The 17,308-nt window shown below is 35.3% G+C and overlaps 4 protein-coding genes across 5 annotated transcripts; all 4 read right to left on the bottom strand.

Moving 5' to 3' along the window:
- Window positions 1–813: 813 nt before the first annotated feature.
- LOC126709373 (60S ribosomal protein L26-1-like) lies at window positions 814–1,521 on the bottom strand. Its single transcript, XM_050409585.1, has one exon. It carries the CDS (start codon window positions 1,420–1,422, stop codon window positions 982–984), a length of 441 nt encoding a protein of 146 aa, XP_050265542.1. The 5' UTR covers window positions 1,423–1,521; the 3' UTR covers window positions 814–981.
- A 2,200-nt stretch (window positions 1,522–3,721) lies between these two features.
- Window positions 3,722–8,089, bottom strand: LOC126708588 (histone-lysine N-methyltransferase, H3 lysine-9 specific SUVH6-like). 2 transcript variants are annotated; one of them, XM_050408385.1, is made up of 2 exons: window positions 7,877–8,089; window positions 3,722–7,262 (listed from the first exon to the last, which is right to left on the bottom strand). In XM_050408385.1, exon 2 carries the CDS (start codon window positions 7,229–7,231, stop codon window positions 3,815–3,817), a length of 3,417 nt encoding a protein of 1,138 aa, XP_050264342.1. In that variant the 5' UTR covers window positions 7,232–7,262; window positions 7,877–8,089; the 3' UTR covers window positions 3,722–3,814. The 2 variants fall into 2 exon arrangements, with proteins under 2 accessions (XP_050264342.1, XP_050264341.1); XM_050408384.1 differs by having other exon boundaries at window positions 3,722–7,239; window positions 7,877–8,088.
- A 1,526-nt stretch (window positions 8,090–9,615) lies between these two features.
- Window positions 9,616–12,018, bottom strand: LOC126708438 (structural maintenance of chromosomes protein 4-like). Its single transcript, XM_050408232.1, has 4 exons — window positions 11,853–12,018; window positions 11,348–11,481; window positions 10,465–10,623; window positions 9,616–9,771 (listed from the first exon to the last, which is right to left on the bottom strand). The coding sequence occupies exons 1-4, from the start codon at window positions 11,875–11,877 to the stop codon at window positions 9,616–9,618; spliced, it is 474 nt and encodes a 157-aa protein (XP_050264189.1). The 5' UTR covers window positions 11,878–12,018.
- A 2,587-nt stretch (window positions 12,019–14,605) lies between these two features.
- On the bottom strand, window positions 14,606–16,126 carry LOC126709354 (putative B3 domain-containing protein At2g27410). Its single transcript, XM_050409566.1, has one exon. The coding sequence runs from the start codon at window positions 15,794–15,796 to the stop codon at window positions 14,762–14,764; it is 1,035 nt and encodes a 344-aa protein (XP_050265523.1). The 5' UTR covers window positions 15,797–16,126; the 3' UTR covers window positions 14,606–14,761.
- Window positions 16,127–17,308: the final 1,182 nt, after the last annotated feature.

Here is a 17,308-nt window from a genome sequence, read left to right as displayed (position 1 = left end):
ATTGCATCAAGCTAACTATTATCTCTTGGGACTGCTTTGAAATCAGGAGTACACATGTACTAAGACTCTGGAAACTTATTAGAATAGAAAAGTTTGAAGTAAAATTGTTGAAATGGAAATGGTTCTCTATGGTTGTGCCTAAATATCCTGTTGTCATTCAATCTTAACAAGGAATTGGCTTGCAAGTTTAGAGACATGCTATGAGGGTGTGTGTTTTTCTCTCTTTAGAAGCATAAAGAAGAGTCGTAATCATTTAGTTTTTACTTGCGTGTTCAATAAACGATTATGGACTATTTCCCTTGATAAATGTATGATAAGAAGACCAATTCATGATTGAAATGTTGAGCTTAATTGGGCAAATGCCAATCTCAAAGGCAAAGAGTTGAAGAAATTCCAAAGCTAACTTAGGCTAGCATTATATGGTATGAAAAAAATGCTAGAATCTATAAGATCAAATACACATTGTTCAAGATGTAATACATAGGTAAAATAAGGAAAAAAAAAAAAAGCATTTTCTCAGGTGGCATCCAAACTATGACCACAACTGAGTGTTGGACAACCCCACCACTCACAATCAACTGCATCAGAATTGTATAATACAAGGTCTCGGGTTCTAATGGTATATCGAGCATCCAAAAACAACTCGGATACAATGTCACTAATGATAAATCAAGCAATATTCACAAGAACATTCCAAACAAATATATATATATAGTAAAATTTTTATGAGAGTGAAAATTATGAATTTAAGCAAACTATTAGACAAACAGTAATGAAAACAAAATCGATACCACTGCATTCGGGCAGCGCAACTAAACCAAAGGTCATTTATCATTTCTGCTTTGTCATTTCAAAAAGATAGATAGATAGATAGATAGATTCTCAAAAAGCACAAAAATATATTATCCGAATGTAAAATGTTAAAAACTGAGAAACCGAAAGCAAAAAGTACAAATGATAAAGAAGAATCTAGGACCGATTTTAATCGACGTTCTGGATGATATCCTCAGCAGTGAACTTGGTCCCCTTTTCCTTGTCAGCAGCAGCACGACCCTTGGCCTTGCGGTCGAGAAGCGACTTGCGGTCCTTGTCGAGGCGGAGCTTGGTGATGACGACCTTGGAAGGGTTGACACCGACGTTGACGGTGGAGCCATTCACTTTCTCTCGGGTGATCCGCTCGATGTGGATGACCCACTTGCGACGGTAGACCTGGACAACCTTGCCCTCGCGACCCTTGAAGGTGCCGCGCACGACCTGGACCTCGTCGTCTTTGCGCACCGGCATGGATCGGACGTTGTATTTGGATCTGAGCTCGGTGGAGACGGGTGCGCTCATGAGGACTCGCCTCACGCTTGATGGGGCAGTGAAGTGAGCCTTCCTGTTCTTGCGGCGAGAGCTCGTGACTCTTGGGTTGTACTTCATCTTTCACAGCTTTGAAAGCTTATCCCTCTATCTGTGTGTGGTTTTTGCAAATGGGAGAAGGGAAGGCAGGCACACTGAGAGAGATAAATGTGCTAGGGTTTGTGGGGATTTTATTGGAATTTTGAGTGGGCCGTGTGGGCTTTGTAAGTTGAGTCTAGATTTTTGGGTTGGGACTTGGGATGACCTTGTGAACGGCCCAAATTAATTTCCGAGTGGTAAAACCGTAAAAGATTAAAAATGGAACTTTTTCTACTTTTCTTGTTGGCAATAATTAAGGTTTTTTTTTTTTTTTTTTTTCAAATATTCAGTTTTTGCACACAAAAAAAGAAAAAATATATATTATTGAAATACCTCTACCCAAAGTTATTTAGTTATATAACTCATTTTAGAACTCAAGTTTGCTAAACAAACAGACACATGGATCATGTGAATCTATGTATCGAATTTGACTTAAGTAAACTCAAGTTTCATTTTAGCAAAAAAATTTTAAGGAATTTGAGTTTGTCAAACTCAAATTCCACTTGAAAAAATGCAACTAAATGAAACTCGAGTTCTTTAAGAAAAATTAAAGAAATGGAATTGAAATTTAGTAAACTTGAGTTAAAGAAATGGAACTCAAGTTTCATAAACTTGAATAATTCCACATGGAATATTTTATTTTAAAATACCACATCAAATTATCTATGTGAGCGCCTATTAAAACTCGATTTCACTAAACTAAATTTTCACTTGGAACTCGAGTTTACTAAACTTGAGTCTCACATGCTACTAAATAAAATAACTTGGGGCAAAAGATTTTCAATAATATATTTTGTAAAAACTGAATATTTAGCAAAAAAAAAAAAAAAAAAAAAACCCACTAATTAATATCCAAATTGTTAACCATGCAACTAGGGAGGTAACCTAGCAGTAAAAAGTCCTTGTGACTCATCACATCAGCCTGGAGCTGTGAGCTCGAGTAGTGGAAAGCCTTATTAGTGCCCAAGTGATTCCACGTCATAATGCTATATGGGATTAAGTGGGGCAAGGACACTGACCACTCCTATGAGATTTTTTTTTTTTTTTTTTTTTTTTTTTTTTTTTTTGCATAAAAGAAAAGGTATTTGTTATCAAATGATATCATGTCAACGGTATTAAAATCCAATAAGTATGAAATATATCAGAAAAAATAACTAATCCACTAACAAATGAAAGACATGTGTTAGTGGGTAGTTATTTTGCACACATATCTTTTATTTATTAGATTTTGATACAGATAACGTAATATCATTTGGTATAAAATACTTTTTCATTAACATTATGAGACTCAAAGTTGTTAACAAAATTAATTACTTTATCATTTTTCCCATAAAATATTTATAAAAATAGTTCTTAAACCAATACCAAGCATTAGTTAACATTTCCTATTAAGTTTAACCAAAAAAAAGAGATCTCTTTTATAAAAAGAATTAGGGTTCAACCCCTCCTCCTCCACTTGCAACAATTGAATTATCCCAAATATATATATATATATATATATATATAAGTGATTGTGCAGTTTTGTATGACCGTACATACTAAAACACTGTTACCCTATTAATGTGCCCTTTTAATTAACATTTAAATACTACTTAAGTAACATTCAAATACTACGTGTGCATTTGGATTGAAATGAGAAATTAAAATTATTTTACTATTCGGCTTATTTTTGTTACTATTCATGGGCCTTACTGCACTTTTGACACTATTTATAGGCCCCACTGTATTATTTCAGCTAACTTTTACTTTTATCTACAGTATTTTTAGTAATAATTTTTTAGTTTCAACAAAATAAACAGTATCTAAACACACCCGTACAAATGCAAAATGATACCACCCATAAGTGGTAACAATGACACAACAATGTCCCCTTTTTTTTCTTTGGTAAAAGTGGCACAACAATGTTCTCATTGTCAAATAGGAGAGAGAGAGAGAGAGAGAGAGAGAGAGAGAGAGAGAGCCTTTTGGCTACGAGACTTAATTTTGAACTTAATTGTCAAGTAAGTCAAGAAATGAGTATATGATTACTGAAAACGGTTTGTGTTTATGTCTATGGGTCCATTTGGATACAACTTATTTTAGCTGAAACTGAAAACTGAAAACACTGTAGCAAAATAATTTTTAAATGTGTGAAAAATTTACTGTTCACTTATTTTTTACTGTTCATATTTCTTGGTGGACATAAACAGTGCACGAAGTGCTGGTTTAAAAAAAAATGGAAAGAAACGCAAAACGCGTGTTTTGCGAAACACGCTTCCCAAACGCACACTACAAGTGAAAATTTTGAGCCAATGTAAACAACGCTGAGATATCTTCAAGTACAAGACAAGAAAATTATTTCAACATAAATCCAACCTTCTCCTGTGACGCTACATCAATACATCCTACCAGTACATTCTATGGAACCACAGAAGCAACTCTTCTTCTTAATATTGCCATCTGAATCATGAACCTGATCTATCATGTAATTGTAATGGTATGTCAGCTCTTGCAAGGGAGGAATATTCTCAGCAGCAAAGAACATTATATGAGGAATTCTTTTGTCCGCATGATCATAAAGGAGATTTTGAGCATACAAATTGGGAGAACAGCTGTGGTTGATGAATCTTCCCACATTGCCATACTGCGCTGCATCGATGGTGAATCCACTATCCCCCACCACAACTTCACAGGAACTTGCCTGCGCATCAGGCAAAAGGGACAAGAGTCCATCCCAAAGAGAGCTGTCATTGTAGTTATCCCCAATGTCAAACAAATACTCATCGTTACCAGTTCTTTGATCTGCTTCCCTCTCTTCAAGGAGTTCTCCTATATACTCACATATAAAACTTCCTGAAGGGATGGAATTAAGGGATCTCACCCCCCATCCCCTAGATTTTGTTTTAAAAATTTCAAGCTGAAATTTGATACCATGCTGAGTAACTCTATTGGGGCAAGAAGAAGAGCACTTGCAAGAAGGACCACACTCATAGACCAGGGACTTTGCTTCAACAATGGCCCCATTATGATTAAATGGGATTTCTCCTCCATTCTTGACTGCACAAAAACACTTCTCAGAATCTGAGCATCCCCTGGTACAGTCACAACCCTTAGGAGGGAGAGGGCGGCACCAATCAGGGTATATCACTCTAGTTATATATTTAAAAGGAGGAGGTTTCTCATCATCTATGGTGTTCACAGCACAAATGGGAATTGACTCTTTCCCTTGTGAGATATCATCTACGCAGAGACCCTCCCTTATTTTGAACTTTTTGGACTTCTTGACTTCTTTCCAAGCAAGCTCTGGTTGATTAGGAATTCTGTCCAACTGAAACTTGAAAACCAGCTTACCATGCGGCCCTAAATCCTGCCAACATTTCACCACCACATATAGCCCATCATAGAAATACATTTTTCCATCTGAGGAATCATATCCACGGATCACCCTAACAGGATTCCTTTCCTGCATGCTATTCTTTAAAGCAAGGTTTCCCCTTTCAAGCTTCTGGTCCTCAGGTTCTTTACCTGCATTCATTACATTTCCTCCCTGACCTGTATAAATCAAGGAATCCGAATTATCCAAATCATCAGCATAGCCCCCGGATGCTACAATGCTAGTTGCAAGGACTAACCCATCTTGCTTCACATAATCAATACCACCTTGAATCTGGCGATGAAGGCCAATAATATTAAGCTCAATCCTGTAATGGAACTCATCACCAACTTCAACACCTGGGACAGGTCCCAAGATTTGTTTGCCAGTGTTAACATATTTGCTGTTCTTCTTAAGAATCTGTGATGCTTGTAAATCGATCCTCTTATTGCCACCTCCTCGTGCCTTCGGATTTGCTTCATCTTCCTGCAAGAGCTTCCTACAGATGGCTTGGAACAAACGCAGTGTCTCCCTCACTTTGCTTCGGGTAATTGCATCACTTTCATGATGTTTAACACTTGCACTCTGTTCAAAGGGAGGAAGGTTTACACCAAAACTACGTGGTCTTGGAGCAACATGAAAGTTTTTACATTCATCATCTTCCTCAAGAGAGTCCTCCTTATCTCTACTAACCATTTGACATATACCATGATTAGCAGTGTTTCCTGTGATAGATGACTTCTTTTTTAACTTCACTCCAGAACCTCCAGCTTTATCCTTTGTCTTGACAGCTGATTTATATTTTACAAGATGCAGAGAATTATGTGTCTTTCCTTTGCTTTGACCAGCAACACCAGCTTTATATGGTTTGTAGGCACCTTTCCCCTGCCCCCAAGGACAATGTGGTGCAGCCATCAGACCTTGCACCACAGCCCTCTCCAACTCAGGTTCCAAACTGCCAAAATCCTCCTGCAATTGGATCTGATAATCAGATATATCGGAATGCTTTCTCTTTAGACTTGAGTCCTTTCCATAAACCACAATCTCCTTCCCCTTTGTTTCCTCCAATCCTCCAATGTCCCTAGATTCTTTTTTAACTGTTGTCTTGGACTTGCGGTCAGACTGATGTTGATTACTTTCACTTTTAGAAGAAGGTCTAGTGCACTTTTCTCTTGTATCATCCCGCCGCACCTTCATCTCAGAAGCCATTCCAAATTCATCCTGCTTCCTGATTTCTTTAGTAGCACATCCATCAGATTCAGCTCCGATTTTGTCTCCAGTTATTCTAGAAACATTGCCCTGCAATTCACTCTTCTGCTCATCCCCATCTTGAACATCCTCTTCCATTTGCTTTACATCAGCTTTTCTAGTCTCCTCCGCTGGCCTGTCATCCATATCAGACTTATCTTCACACAAGCTCTTGTTCTTCAGAGAAGCAACATTCCCCTGTAATTCACTCTTCTCTGCATCCCCATCTTGAACATCCTCTCCCATTCGCTTTACATCAGCTTTTCTCATCTCTTCCGAGGGCCTGTCATCCATGTCAGACTTATCTTGACACAAACTCTTGTTCTTCAGAGAAGCAACATTCCCCTGTAATTCACTCTTCTCTGCATCCCCATCTTGAACATCCTCTCCCATTCGCTTTACATCAGCTTTTCTCATCTCTTCCGAGGGCCTGTCGTCCATGTCAGACTTATCTTGACGCAAACTCTTGTTCTTCAGAGAAGCAAGCTCTTCCAGGCTTTCTTCCTTACTAAGACGCGGAGCATCTCTACCGCACAAGAGCGGGAAGTCTCTGATGGCTGAAACTGTTCTTCGTGAAGCATAATTTTTAGCCATGGTCTTCTTCAAACCACTGCCAGTGGGAACATCATTGGGACCACAAAATGGTGAGCATAATTTAAAACTACTTGGTGAAACCATCTCTTCCTTTGAAGTAGAATCAGAAGCATCTACCACATGTATCTTCGACAAATCAAAGGCTGCATCTTCTAAATCTTTTACAGGTTCACTCAGCACTGCATTATTCGAAGCTTCTGACACTGGTGAGTGTACTTTCACAGGCTCACTCAGCACTGCATTATTCAAAGCTTCTGACACTGGTGAGTGTATTTGCACAGGTTCAACTTTCATGGACTCAAGTTCATTCCCCTGGTCAGATGAGACAACCACTTTATCTTCTGATGTCAAAACGTTTTCTTGCTCCAGTCTCTTTGCAGAAACCAATGTTTCAGAAACCTCTGGAGAATGAATTTGATTACCAAGTGGTCCACATCCTGATGGAAAATCGCGAACAGCAGAAACTGAACGCCTCTTAGGTTTAGATGGACCAGTATCCATTGCCAATTTTCCCAACCTCCCTTCAGAATAACTACCATTTACCGACGTAACTGTTCTAAGAGAATCTGAATGCAGCATATTCTCCATAACCCCCATTCCAACTCCTAAAACAAATCAAAACAGAACTCTAAAACAACCCCCCAAAAAAAAAACTCCAAATAAGTATCAGTAAACCAAGACAACCAGAAAAAGCAAAATTCAACAAATGTATGAATTACAATCTATAATAAGACCTCAGATTCTTGGTCACACTGACATAGTGACATACCAAACAACAACAACAACAAAACCCTAGATCCCAAAAAATGCAAAATCTAATAACATTAAGAAATTTAATCATTCTCTATACCAAAATTTTCTCAATAAGCAAAAAAACAAAAAAAACAAAAAACAAAAAAACAAAAAAAAAAAAAACAAAAATTCAAACTTTAGAACTCTGCATCAACCTAACCAATGTATACAAAACTTAATCCTCAGAATAATTAAATTAAAAGCAAATATCAGAATAGAAGCAAATGCAAAAAAATATAGAAATAAATGTAATCAATTATAAACATAGGTCTTAGCAAAAGAACCTAATAAACTCTTAACGGTTCCTTCATTTTCCTCTCATTTCTGAGCAACCAAACAGACTTTTAAGCCAATCCTCAGAGAAATTGAAATTAGAGCTCAAATTTGAAGAAACCCCGCACATGCATCAAAACTTTAGGCAAATTGAGTTGCTCGGAATCGAAAAGTTACCAGAAAATCTTCATGCACGAACGAACAGCAGAAGAGGAGCGAAGACGAAGCAGAGTTGAATTTGCGTTTTCGGAGGAATCAACGGCTAATCGTGAATAGATGGCGCGATTGTAAATACGGTGAAATGCGTTGAACCATTTTAGTGTTGGTTTAGAGGAGTAGAGCTTTGTGAAGGGGAATTTATTTTCTCTTCACGGCCAAAATATTAAATATGAGACTTTTAGATGTAATAAGATGATACATTTTGTTTATAAAAATAAATAAAAAAAGATAATACATTTTTGTCTTATCAAAAAAGGATAATACATTTTTGTTGTACCCATTATTTAATGGCAATTCACTCTATAAATGGTTATATCCAATTATCCATGAAATTAAATATTAATTATAAAAATAAATTTTCTTTTTTTTAAATGAAATAGAGATGATCTTGGATGTCCCAAATTCGACATCTAATTGAGATCCCATCACATTGGAATCCTTAGAACCATATGTAAAACAATTTTAAAATTTATTTATTTATCCATATTGTGTACTTATATTTAAATTACTATTTGGACTCCTCAAGATTTTTATTTAAAATTATAATTAGTGTAAGTATATTTATAGATAATATCCTAAAAAATTAAATAACTATCCCAAACTATCTTCAAGTAATAAGATGTAATATAATTTTTTTTGTGTGAAATGTAATAATATCTTTCCAACTATGGTTTTTTTTTTTTTTAATTTACTTTTAATCAACAAATATATGTTTTTTTATAGTGACATTTTTTTTTAATTGTTCTAATCATGTGTTTATAATTTATGATTGAGTTAATCATAATCTTTGTCCAGTATATTGTCGACATATTGCAGGGGAAAAAAAGGCATTTCATATAACATTTATATGGCCTATAAGTCGTTTCTCAATATATATATATATATGGTGCTTGAGTCCAAGATACTTGATAAGTTTTCGGTCAAACTCCCAATTTACTTGTTTTTTATGGGTATGAAATTTCCTATAATGGGAAAACCTCCTTAAGTCAATCTAATGGCCCAGGGGAAGGTGCTTAAAGTCCACTCTCTATTCTCTTCACCCATGTGTATGCTTCCTGAGAAGACTTAAGCTAAAACCTTCTCTCTCTATCTCTGTCTCTTTCTCTTTGGTTGTTTCTCACTTTTTTCTTGTGTGTCCCTCCCAAAAATGCCAGCCCCCTCCCCTCTTACCATCGGCCTTTATTTATAGACTTCTCTTAGTGGAGTCGTCATGATAAGAGGGTGATTTTCTATATTGTTGGGTCTCTCTGAGATATATTCCTAACCATATAGGACCCACTACTTGTGACTGACATGACTTTCTTGAAACTTGCAATTGTCGCTGAATGGTGCTTGGCAAGCAATTTCCCCCACGGCACTATCATTCTTATCTACTTAGGCCGAAGTTGGTCTCGGCGAGTTGAGGACCGATAGGCTGTTGTCGACCTTATACTAGGCCCCAACCTATTAACCATAAGAGGGATTTTAGGTTGGGCCTAGACTTGACACTAGGCCCCAACCTCTTAATCGTACGAGGACTAATGAGTTGGGCCTAGACTTGATGCTCGTACCGTTTATATATATGACCTATAAATCACAATGATAAATAAATGACATGTGACTTAAGAACACCACACTGCCTCAGCAATTCTTTGGTGGATGCTATTCAATTTTTCAACCATTAGACACAGTTCCTTCTCAGCATTTGCAACAGCTTCTCACGACACACTAAAAGCTTGAATAGATGTCCCCATTTTGCCACCACGAGGCTTACTTCCTCCACCACTCATTGTACCAGATGTTTCAAAAAGAGCACCGTCAAGTGTTACCACACGTCGAAATTCTTTGTTTCCACTATATGCAATACGTGTTGCCTGAAAATTGGAAAATAGAAGCTATTTCAAAATTTGCCAGACCCAAGTCAACAAGAATGCGAAATCTCCAATAAACCATAAAAACTTCCAAGTTCTACTTGCACCAATATTGGTTATTTTACCCTCAATAAGATGGAAACCACGCACAGACGGAACTTGAGGATTTAACCTCATCAAGGGATCAATGCAAATTAGGCATTAATGATAATTCCTTTTGGTATAAACAGATTTACGTTTCTAATACAATGTATGGCAGTGTTAAGATGCTCAATGCCTTAAAAAATGATTTCTTATCTCTTAGAATATGTTTGCTTACATTGTGACATATTCCACTTAAGATTCTATCAGCAGTAAAGCATCTAAAATTTCCTTGTCATTTGTCTTGGATTCCAGTTGAAAAGGATCTGTCACAAGGTAGATTGCACAAAATTTTCTTTAGGAAAGTGCGTGCGCGCACACACACACAGGCAAAAAGAAATTAAAAACTTATAAACTGACAACTTTAATTACTCCATGCAACTATTCCAGATAAACCAAGCACAAGCTGCTAAAACGAACCTTTTAGGCACAATACCAAACTATCAAAACACCAGCTTGCTTTTAGAAACAAGTTAGCAATACTTTAACATTGCATTTTTTACAATTTTAAAACATAAGAATAATCCAATCATTTATAAAGAAACTGGAAACTACTTGGTCAAGATCCTTAGCTACAACAGTGTTTCCCAGTGCTGCAAAGAAAGCAGGTTTCATTCTTTCATCCTGAACTTTAATTAAATCGAAAAGACGCGGAACTCCCTCTGGAGTGCTTATCTTCTCCTTCAACTTGCGTAAAAATTCAACTTGCTTCTCCTGCAAGAGGAATTCAAACTTATAAAATAAGAAATAAAGTAGCCATAGTTTTATGAGTCCTCTTCAATTAATGGAAGTCTACCGTATATGAAGGAAAAAGATACACACACTACTGTATGGCATTAAATATTAAGTGGCCACCAAATCTAAATTATCATTTTCTAAATTTATTGACTCCAGGATCCTGTTAAGTAAGTTGTGATATTAAAATTTCAAAACCCCTTTGACTACTGCAAGTTTGGGTTGCACATCACCAAAAAGTTAACCAAAGATTTTTGCAACCTGAACCCAAATCAGCAATCCCATAGATCCTACAATATGTAAAGATTTGCTTTGTTTTCTACATTGTCTCTTCTTACCATTTCAAAACTAGCTAGCAGATTCAATGGGAACAATCTATATTATCATAATTTTAAACTAGAGTGATCTACAAACTGGAGATATCAAACTCATGCACAAAGATTCAGCCAACTTTCGGCCTAAAAGATTCAAAGAATGTGTCACAAGTTCTGAAAATTTTCAGTCAAGTTTCCTAGGATCAAACAAATAAACCAATCGACTTTCCAACTTATAAGCAAACAAGGTCTTTCAGGTACTCAAAATTCCAACTTATAAGTGAACAAGGTCTTTCAGGTACTCAAAATTCCAACTTATAAGTGAACAAGGTCTTTCAGATACTCAAAACATTAAAGTAACTGTTTGGACGGTAATATGAAATTGGTACCAATATCATGAAAGTTGCAACACCAAGATTCTCCCTCCGAAGTAGCTCAACGCATGCTTGTGCTACACCTGTTGTTTCCACTACAATATAATCAAGTCCAGGGCAAGCCGTTGATATGGCAACATCATATTTAGCTGCAGATAGAAAATCACAAAAGTTAATAGACAAACTTTATTTGAAAATTAAAAATATATATGGGATTTGATATCATACTGTTTGGTAAAGAAAATGATGAGCTCATTAATGCATTAAACACGGCAATAATTGGAATGGGTTGGTAAAGTAATAAAGCCGAACACAATTTCACAAACATCAAACACCAATCTCAACTCATATAAATCACATGTATTGTTCTTTATACCTAGGACAAGAACTGTTGTGGAAATGCAGGTATAAGAAAAGGCATCAATTACAAGTCACAAAAATTGGACTTATGTCATTGTTAATCTTGAAAAGATGGCTAGAAAACAAAGATTATAAACTAATAACAAAGCAGAAGACTTACCATCAATAGCACCAAGGTCACCCATTCTTCCATATATTCCCTCAATTTGGTTGGACTCCTTAGCCTGCAAGATTGCTTTTAGAACTGATCCCGACTCTTCTCAGTATCCAAAATAGAGTTCTGCAACCTTCTGTCTTGCAGCTTGTTCAATAGGAATCAGTGCATCTTGTTCTTTGATGCATTCCTGTAATAAGGGTCAAGTACTATCATCATATTTCCTAATCGCAAAGCGATAAGTGAACTTGAAATTCAAATTAATTATGATGAAAACACAAACTTGTTCCACTTTACGAGCTCCCAATACTTCAAGCTTCTACTTTTTTATATCAGTTTGAATATCTGCAATGCTTGCAATTTTTTTTTTTTTTTTTTTTTTCCCAATATAACATCCACCTGCTTTTGAGCATCTTCAAATGCTGCAAGACCAGCTTCATGCTGAAACAGCAACCATCACTTTCAACCAACTATATTTTAATCTCTGCTACACAATTCATATTATAGGACTTTTTACTTCTCACAATGTCAATCAACACAAGAAATGAATTGCTTGACAAATAATGAAGTGCTTAATACAAAATTTTCCATTAATATGTGAGAAAGAAAAATAAGGGGACACTAACAAGTAGCTAATGCTCTCATCCCTTAGAATTAATTAAAAAGATACTATCAAAGTACCAAAACTCACCTTTTCACTCAAAAGCTTGCTTTCGGTACATGTAACTTCAAGTTTTCCCCTATGTTCAATCAGTTACTTTTCCCAAGGTTCTTGTTCAGCACGATATCTCAATTTCAATTGCTTATTGACCAATCAGGGGTAAGTAATATTTCCAATAATTAGCTACACATGCCCATGTCTGCTAGAAGAAAGACAGTATTACACTAATTATTTCAAGGGGGATTACCTCTTTAACAAAATGGTATCAATTTCCCAACCAACAAAAAGATTACATACAATACCAAGAATAAACAAAATAAACATAAGTATGCATCCACACCAATGTCACAAAAGAAACTTCTTGGTTTCTCATTGGTTCTCCCCATGGAATTGGGTGATTTTTTTTTTTTTTTGAGCAAGGAGCGATTTATGCGTTAAAAAAAAAAAATCAAAGGTGCCTAAGACCTATAGCTCAACTAGCACTTCCTTTTCCCATAATAATGGGATGGGAGGTGAGGACGTAGGTCCAAGACCACTAGGTGCATGCTTAACTCAACAATGAACAAAGGAAAAAAGAAATTAAAGGCCTAAATTTCAGCCCCCGGGGGGGGGGGGGGGGGGGGAGAACCTTTTCACATGTTCAGGCACAAGCAAAGTTAATTTCAAAATCCTTTTATAGTAAAGTTCTTAATCCCATCTGAAAATGATATAATGATATAATGATATTGAGGATTTCTTTAAAATTGACCAAATCAAACGTCCAAATTCAATTAGAAAATAAATTAAGAATTTTCCAAAAACAGTTGTAGAGGAATACTAAGTTATGCCACACATATTAGAGCCTTATAAATCATGTATATCATAGCACAAACTCTGAATATCAGAACTCCATGATATGTTATTTGGGCATCCTTTACAATGTTATTACATCTACCATGGGGGATGGCACCATATTTATAAAAATAAAAATCCAACTAGAGAATACTTAGTATATAGACCTAAAGAAACACAAAGCAATGTAATGAGAATCCAAAATTTTAATTGAAGGCATAGCTTATGACAAAACCCTACTATTTTTTAGAAGATAAAACAGAAAATGAACAATAATATTTTACAATGGTGTGAAACATACACAAACAGCTATAAATTAAAAACTTAATACTGATGCACATAATTCTTTGAAGTGTGATTTGCAACACAACGACTAACATATTCCTATTGTTCATAACCAAAAAGATAAAAAAATAATAATATTAAAATTAAATTACCTTTGGAATTCTCTTTAATTTCCTCTTAAGACTTTCTCCTCATCCAGCAACAGCTTTTGCAGTTTTGGAATATTTTCCTCAAGTTCCGGAATCAGATTTTTTGAGTTTTCACACTCATTTTCTAAGTTATTAATCTTTGCTGATTCCTGAAATGGGAAGCCAAAAAGTTAATGATAACCATGTTCAGTTCAAGTGAACAATGTCTTTCCCATACCTTTTCCAGTTTATCCTCAAGTTTCTTGATCTTTTGCTTCATGTGCTTCAAATCTTCCTGATATTTCACATCCTGCCTTTCAAAATTCTTAAAATCTTCCTTACAGTTTCTGAGTTGATTATCAAGTTCCTAATTATTCAAAATAAAAGGTAAATAGTGGATCCTTCAAATAAGATCAAAGTGAATTCAGTAAACATTCAATGCAGACATGTCATTTCAAATAGTGGCTAGCACATGGTTTGAAAATCAATATAACAAGGGTTCTCGCAATGACACAATCATATACCATGCCAACAATATTAATAAGTTCTTGTAGGCATTTGTTTATGACAATAAAAGATCCATTTTCGGCAAACCTCTTGTCTCTTCAGCCTTCAGGTACTTGTTATGCACAGTTTCAAGCTCCTCCAACGTTTTATGCATGTATGTATGTATATTTCAACTAAACATACATATTGCAAAAGATTCCATAACATATACCTTTTAGCATTCCAAATCAATCGCAAATACATTTACGCATGTTCATTGTGTATCAAAATCAAAATGTGGCTCAGTCTCATTAATCAAAATTTCTAGGAACTTCATTAATCAAAATTTCAATGAACAGACTCTTACATTAATTGACAATAGATCCCTATCTAAAAATTTATAAAAAAAAATACTAATAAACAATATGTCATGAGTCATAACATATTGGCATTCTCTCTAATAAACTCTAAACAAAATATCTAATTACAAGAAAATTGGTCAATTGAAAAGGCCAAAATTAGTGTCAATCCCTATCTCTTCCTTGCCCGCAGCTACTTGCTCCCTCATTGTTCTCTCCTGTGTTGACCACAACAAAAGCCAGGCAGAGTTGATCTTCATTACCAACTCTAAAAGACCAAATTTGGATCACTTGGTTAAGCTTTCTGCCAAGATCATTTTTTTCCACTACCTCATTCCAAGATTTTATCATCACATAGCATGAGCTTTTCTTCCCTGACTCCTTGGGCATGTCCCATTGCCTCAAAACAATTTTATTTACCTTACCGGAGGGCTCCATGAATGGGACTTCCATTGCTTGCTGTTGATCCAGATATACTCTTTCTGCCTCTCTCAAGAAACTGCCATTGATTTGGCTTAAAGGCATGGACAACCGAGCGTTATGTCGGTTTAGGTCAGTCTTAGTAAGAGGTTTCTGTATGACCAAAACCAGTTGGGTTCCACCCATTGTGTCGATGATATTCTGGAAATTTTGAGGCAGTTTTGGTGATGGGTTTAAGAGTGGAAGGGTTGGGTTCAATTTGGGCTTCTTTGGTGGCTTTTCTTCAATTTGGTCTTCCTTGGTGGCTTTTCTTCGCTTCTGGGTAACAAGCTTCAAACCTTGACAGTTGAGGCCATCAATTACTCTGGGTGGCGTGGGTTTGGGAGATTCACAGTGGTTGGGAACATCAATGGATGAAGCAGCAGAGATTCCCAAATGGGGTTTCTTGGGTGGGATTATTTTGAGGCGTGTGATGATCTTGGGTTGAGAAAACCTTTTCCTTTTGACGTTCAAATTTGGCAATTGGTAACGGGTATGAGGCTTGGAAGAACCATGATTCAATCTTTTTCTTTGGAAGGAGCCCCAGGTGGGTTTGAAACGATATTGCAGTTTCTTCTCTTCTGAATCCAGTGGCAGAGACGGTCTTTTAGGGAGCAATAGAATCAAGTCCTTCAAAACCCTAAGAGTGAGCAAGTCCAAGTCCAATTTCTCATCTCTGGTGCACTCTCTTTTGAGTTCATTGAATGACTCACACACAAAAAGGGAACCGGAAGTCATCATGGTTTTGATGATCAATTCTCTGTGAGTTACAGAGAGATAAAACCACAAGCAAAAAACAGAGACGAGAAAGAGACTCCAAATTCAATTCTTAAGTTGAATTGGCCTCCAAGATTCTTAATTTCTGTTTCTACACTCAGAAAAGGAAAGCAATTGTGGGCTACAAAGTGGGTTTTCTCTGTGAGTTTCAGAGATAAAAACTAGAAACAGAGAGAGAGAGAGAGAGAGAGAGGGTTTGTTCTTGGGTATGGAAATACGAGTGTATTTATATTAATTAAAAACATTATAATATCCTTCTCTGAGTCGGAGAATAAAAGCAGAGTCGGTCTCCGTCTCCGTCTCCGACTCTGAGTCGGAGAGACCAAAACAGAGGGATTTGTATTTGTATCATTCAAAAATAACGGCTAGTTGGGAACTATGACATTATTTTCCTTGTTCCCTATTTTACCCCTGGCTTTTTACATTTATTTCCCATACCTGCCCTCTCACATCAGCACCTTATTTCAAACTTTAGAACTCTGTATCAACCTAACCAATGCATACAAAACTTAATCCTCAGACTCAGAGCAATTAAATTAAAAGCAAATATCAGAAAAGAAGGAAATGCAAAAAAAAAATATAGAAGTAAATGTAATCAATTATAAACATAGGTATTAACAAAAGAACCTAATAAACTCTTAACGGTTCCTTCATTTTCCTCTCGTTTTTGAGCAACCAAATAGACTTTAAGCTAATTTGATAAGATGATACATTATGTTTATAAAAATAAAAAAAGATAATACATTTTTGTCTTATCAAAAGAAGGATAATACATTTTTGTTGTACCCATTATTTAATGGCAATAAACTCTATAAATGGTTATATCCAATTATCCATGAAATTAAATATTAATTATAAAAATAAATTTTCTTTATTTTAAATGAAATAGAGAAGATCTTGAGGTCCCAAATTTATGTAAAACAATTTTAAAATTTATTTATTTATCCATTCATATTGTGTAATTATTTTTAAAATTAGTTCCTAGAAAAAAAAAATACTATTTGGTCTCCTCAAGATTTTTATTTAAAATTATAATTAGTGTAAGTATATTTATAGATAATATCCTAAAAAATTAAATAACCATCCCAAACTATCTTCAAGTGAAAAGATGTAATATATATTTAATATAATTTTTTTATGTAAAATGTAATAATATCTTTCCAACTATGGTTACTTTTTTTTTTTTTAAACTTTTAATCAACAAATATATGTTTCTTTTATAATGACATTTTGTTTTTAATTTTTTTAATCATGTGTCTATAATTTATAATTGATTTAATCAATATCTTTTTCTAGTATATTGTCAACATATTGTAGGAGAAAAAGGGCATTTCATATAACATTTATATGGCCTATGAATGGTTTCTCAGAAAAATTTATATATATATATATATATATATATGGCCTATAAATCACAGTTATAAATAAATGACATGTGGCTTAAGAATTTACAATATTCTTTATAATTTATTAAAA

This window comes from Quercus robur, chromosome 12 (genome assembly GCF_932294415.1).
Source record: "Quercus robur chromosome 12, dhQueRobu3.1, whole genome shotgun sequence".
Taxonomy (NCBI): domain Eukaryota; kingdom Viridiplantae; phylum Streptophyta; class Magnoliopsida; order Fagales; family Fagaceae; genus Quercus; species Quercus robur.
The sequence above is the reverse complement of the archived record's forward strand: the minus strand, read 5'-3'. Positions and strand labels throughout refer to the sequence as shown.

What these genes read in the sequence shown, in the direction of transcription:
- LOC126708438 (XM_050408232.1), bottom strand. Translation starts at nt 11,877, where the DNA reads ATGGGTGACCTTGGTGCTATTGATG. An exon ending in TGACCTTGGTGCTATTGATG is followed by an intron (nt 11,482 to 11,852) that starts GTAAGTCTTCTG and finishes TTCTATCTGCAG; the next exon opens with CTAAATATGATGTTGCCATA. An exon ending in TAGCTAAGGATCTTGACCAA is followed by an intron (nt 9,772 to 10,464) that starts GTAGTTTCCAGT and finishes TCCAATTTTCAG; the next exon opens with GCAACACGTATTGCATATAG.
- LOC126708588 (XM_050408385.1), bottom strand. Translation starts at nt 7,231, where the DNA reads ATGGGGGTTATGGAGAATATGCTGCATTCAGATTCTCTTAGAACAGTT.
- LOC126709373 (XM_050409585.1), bottom strand. Translation starts at nt 1,422, where the DNA reads ATGAAGTACAACCCAAGAGTCACGAGCTCTCGCCGCAAGAACAGGAAG.
- LOC126709354 (XM_050409566.1), bottom strand. Translation starts at nt 15,796, where the DNA reads ATGATGACTTCCGGTTCCCTTTTTGTGTGTGAGTCATTCAATGAACTC.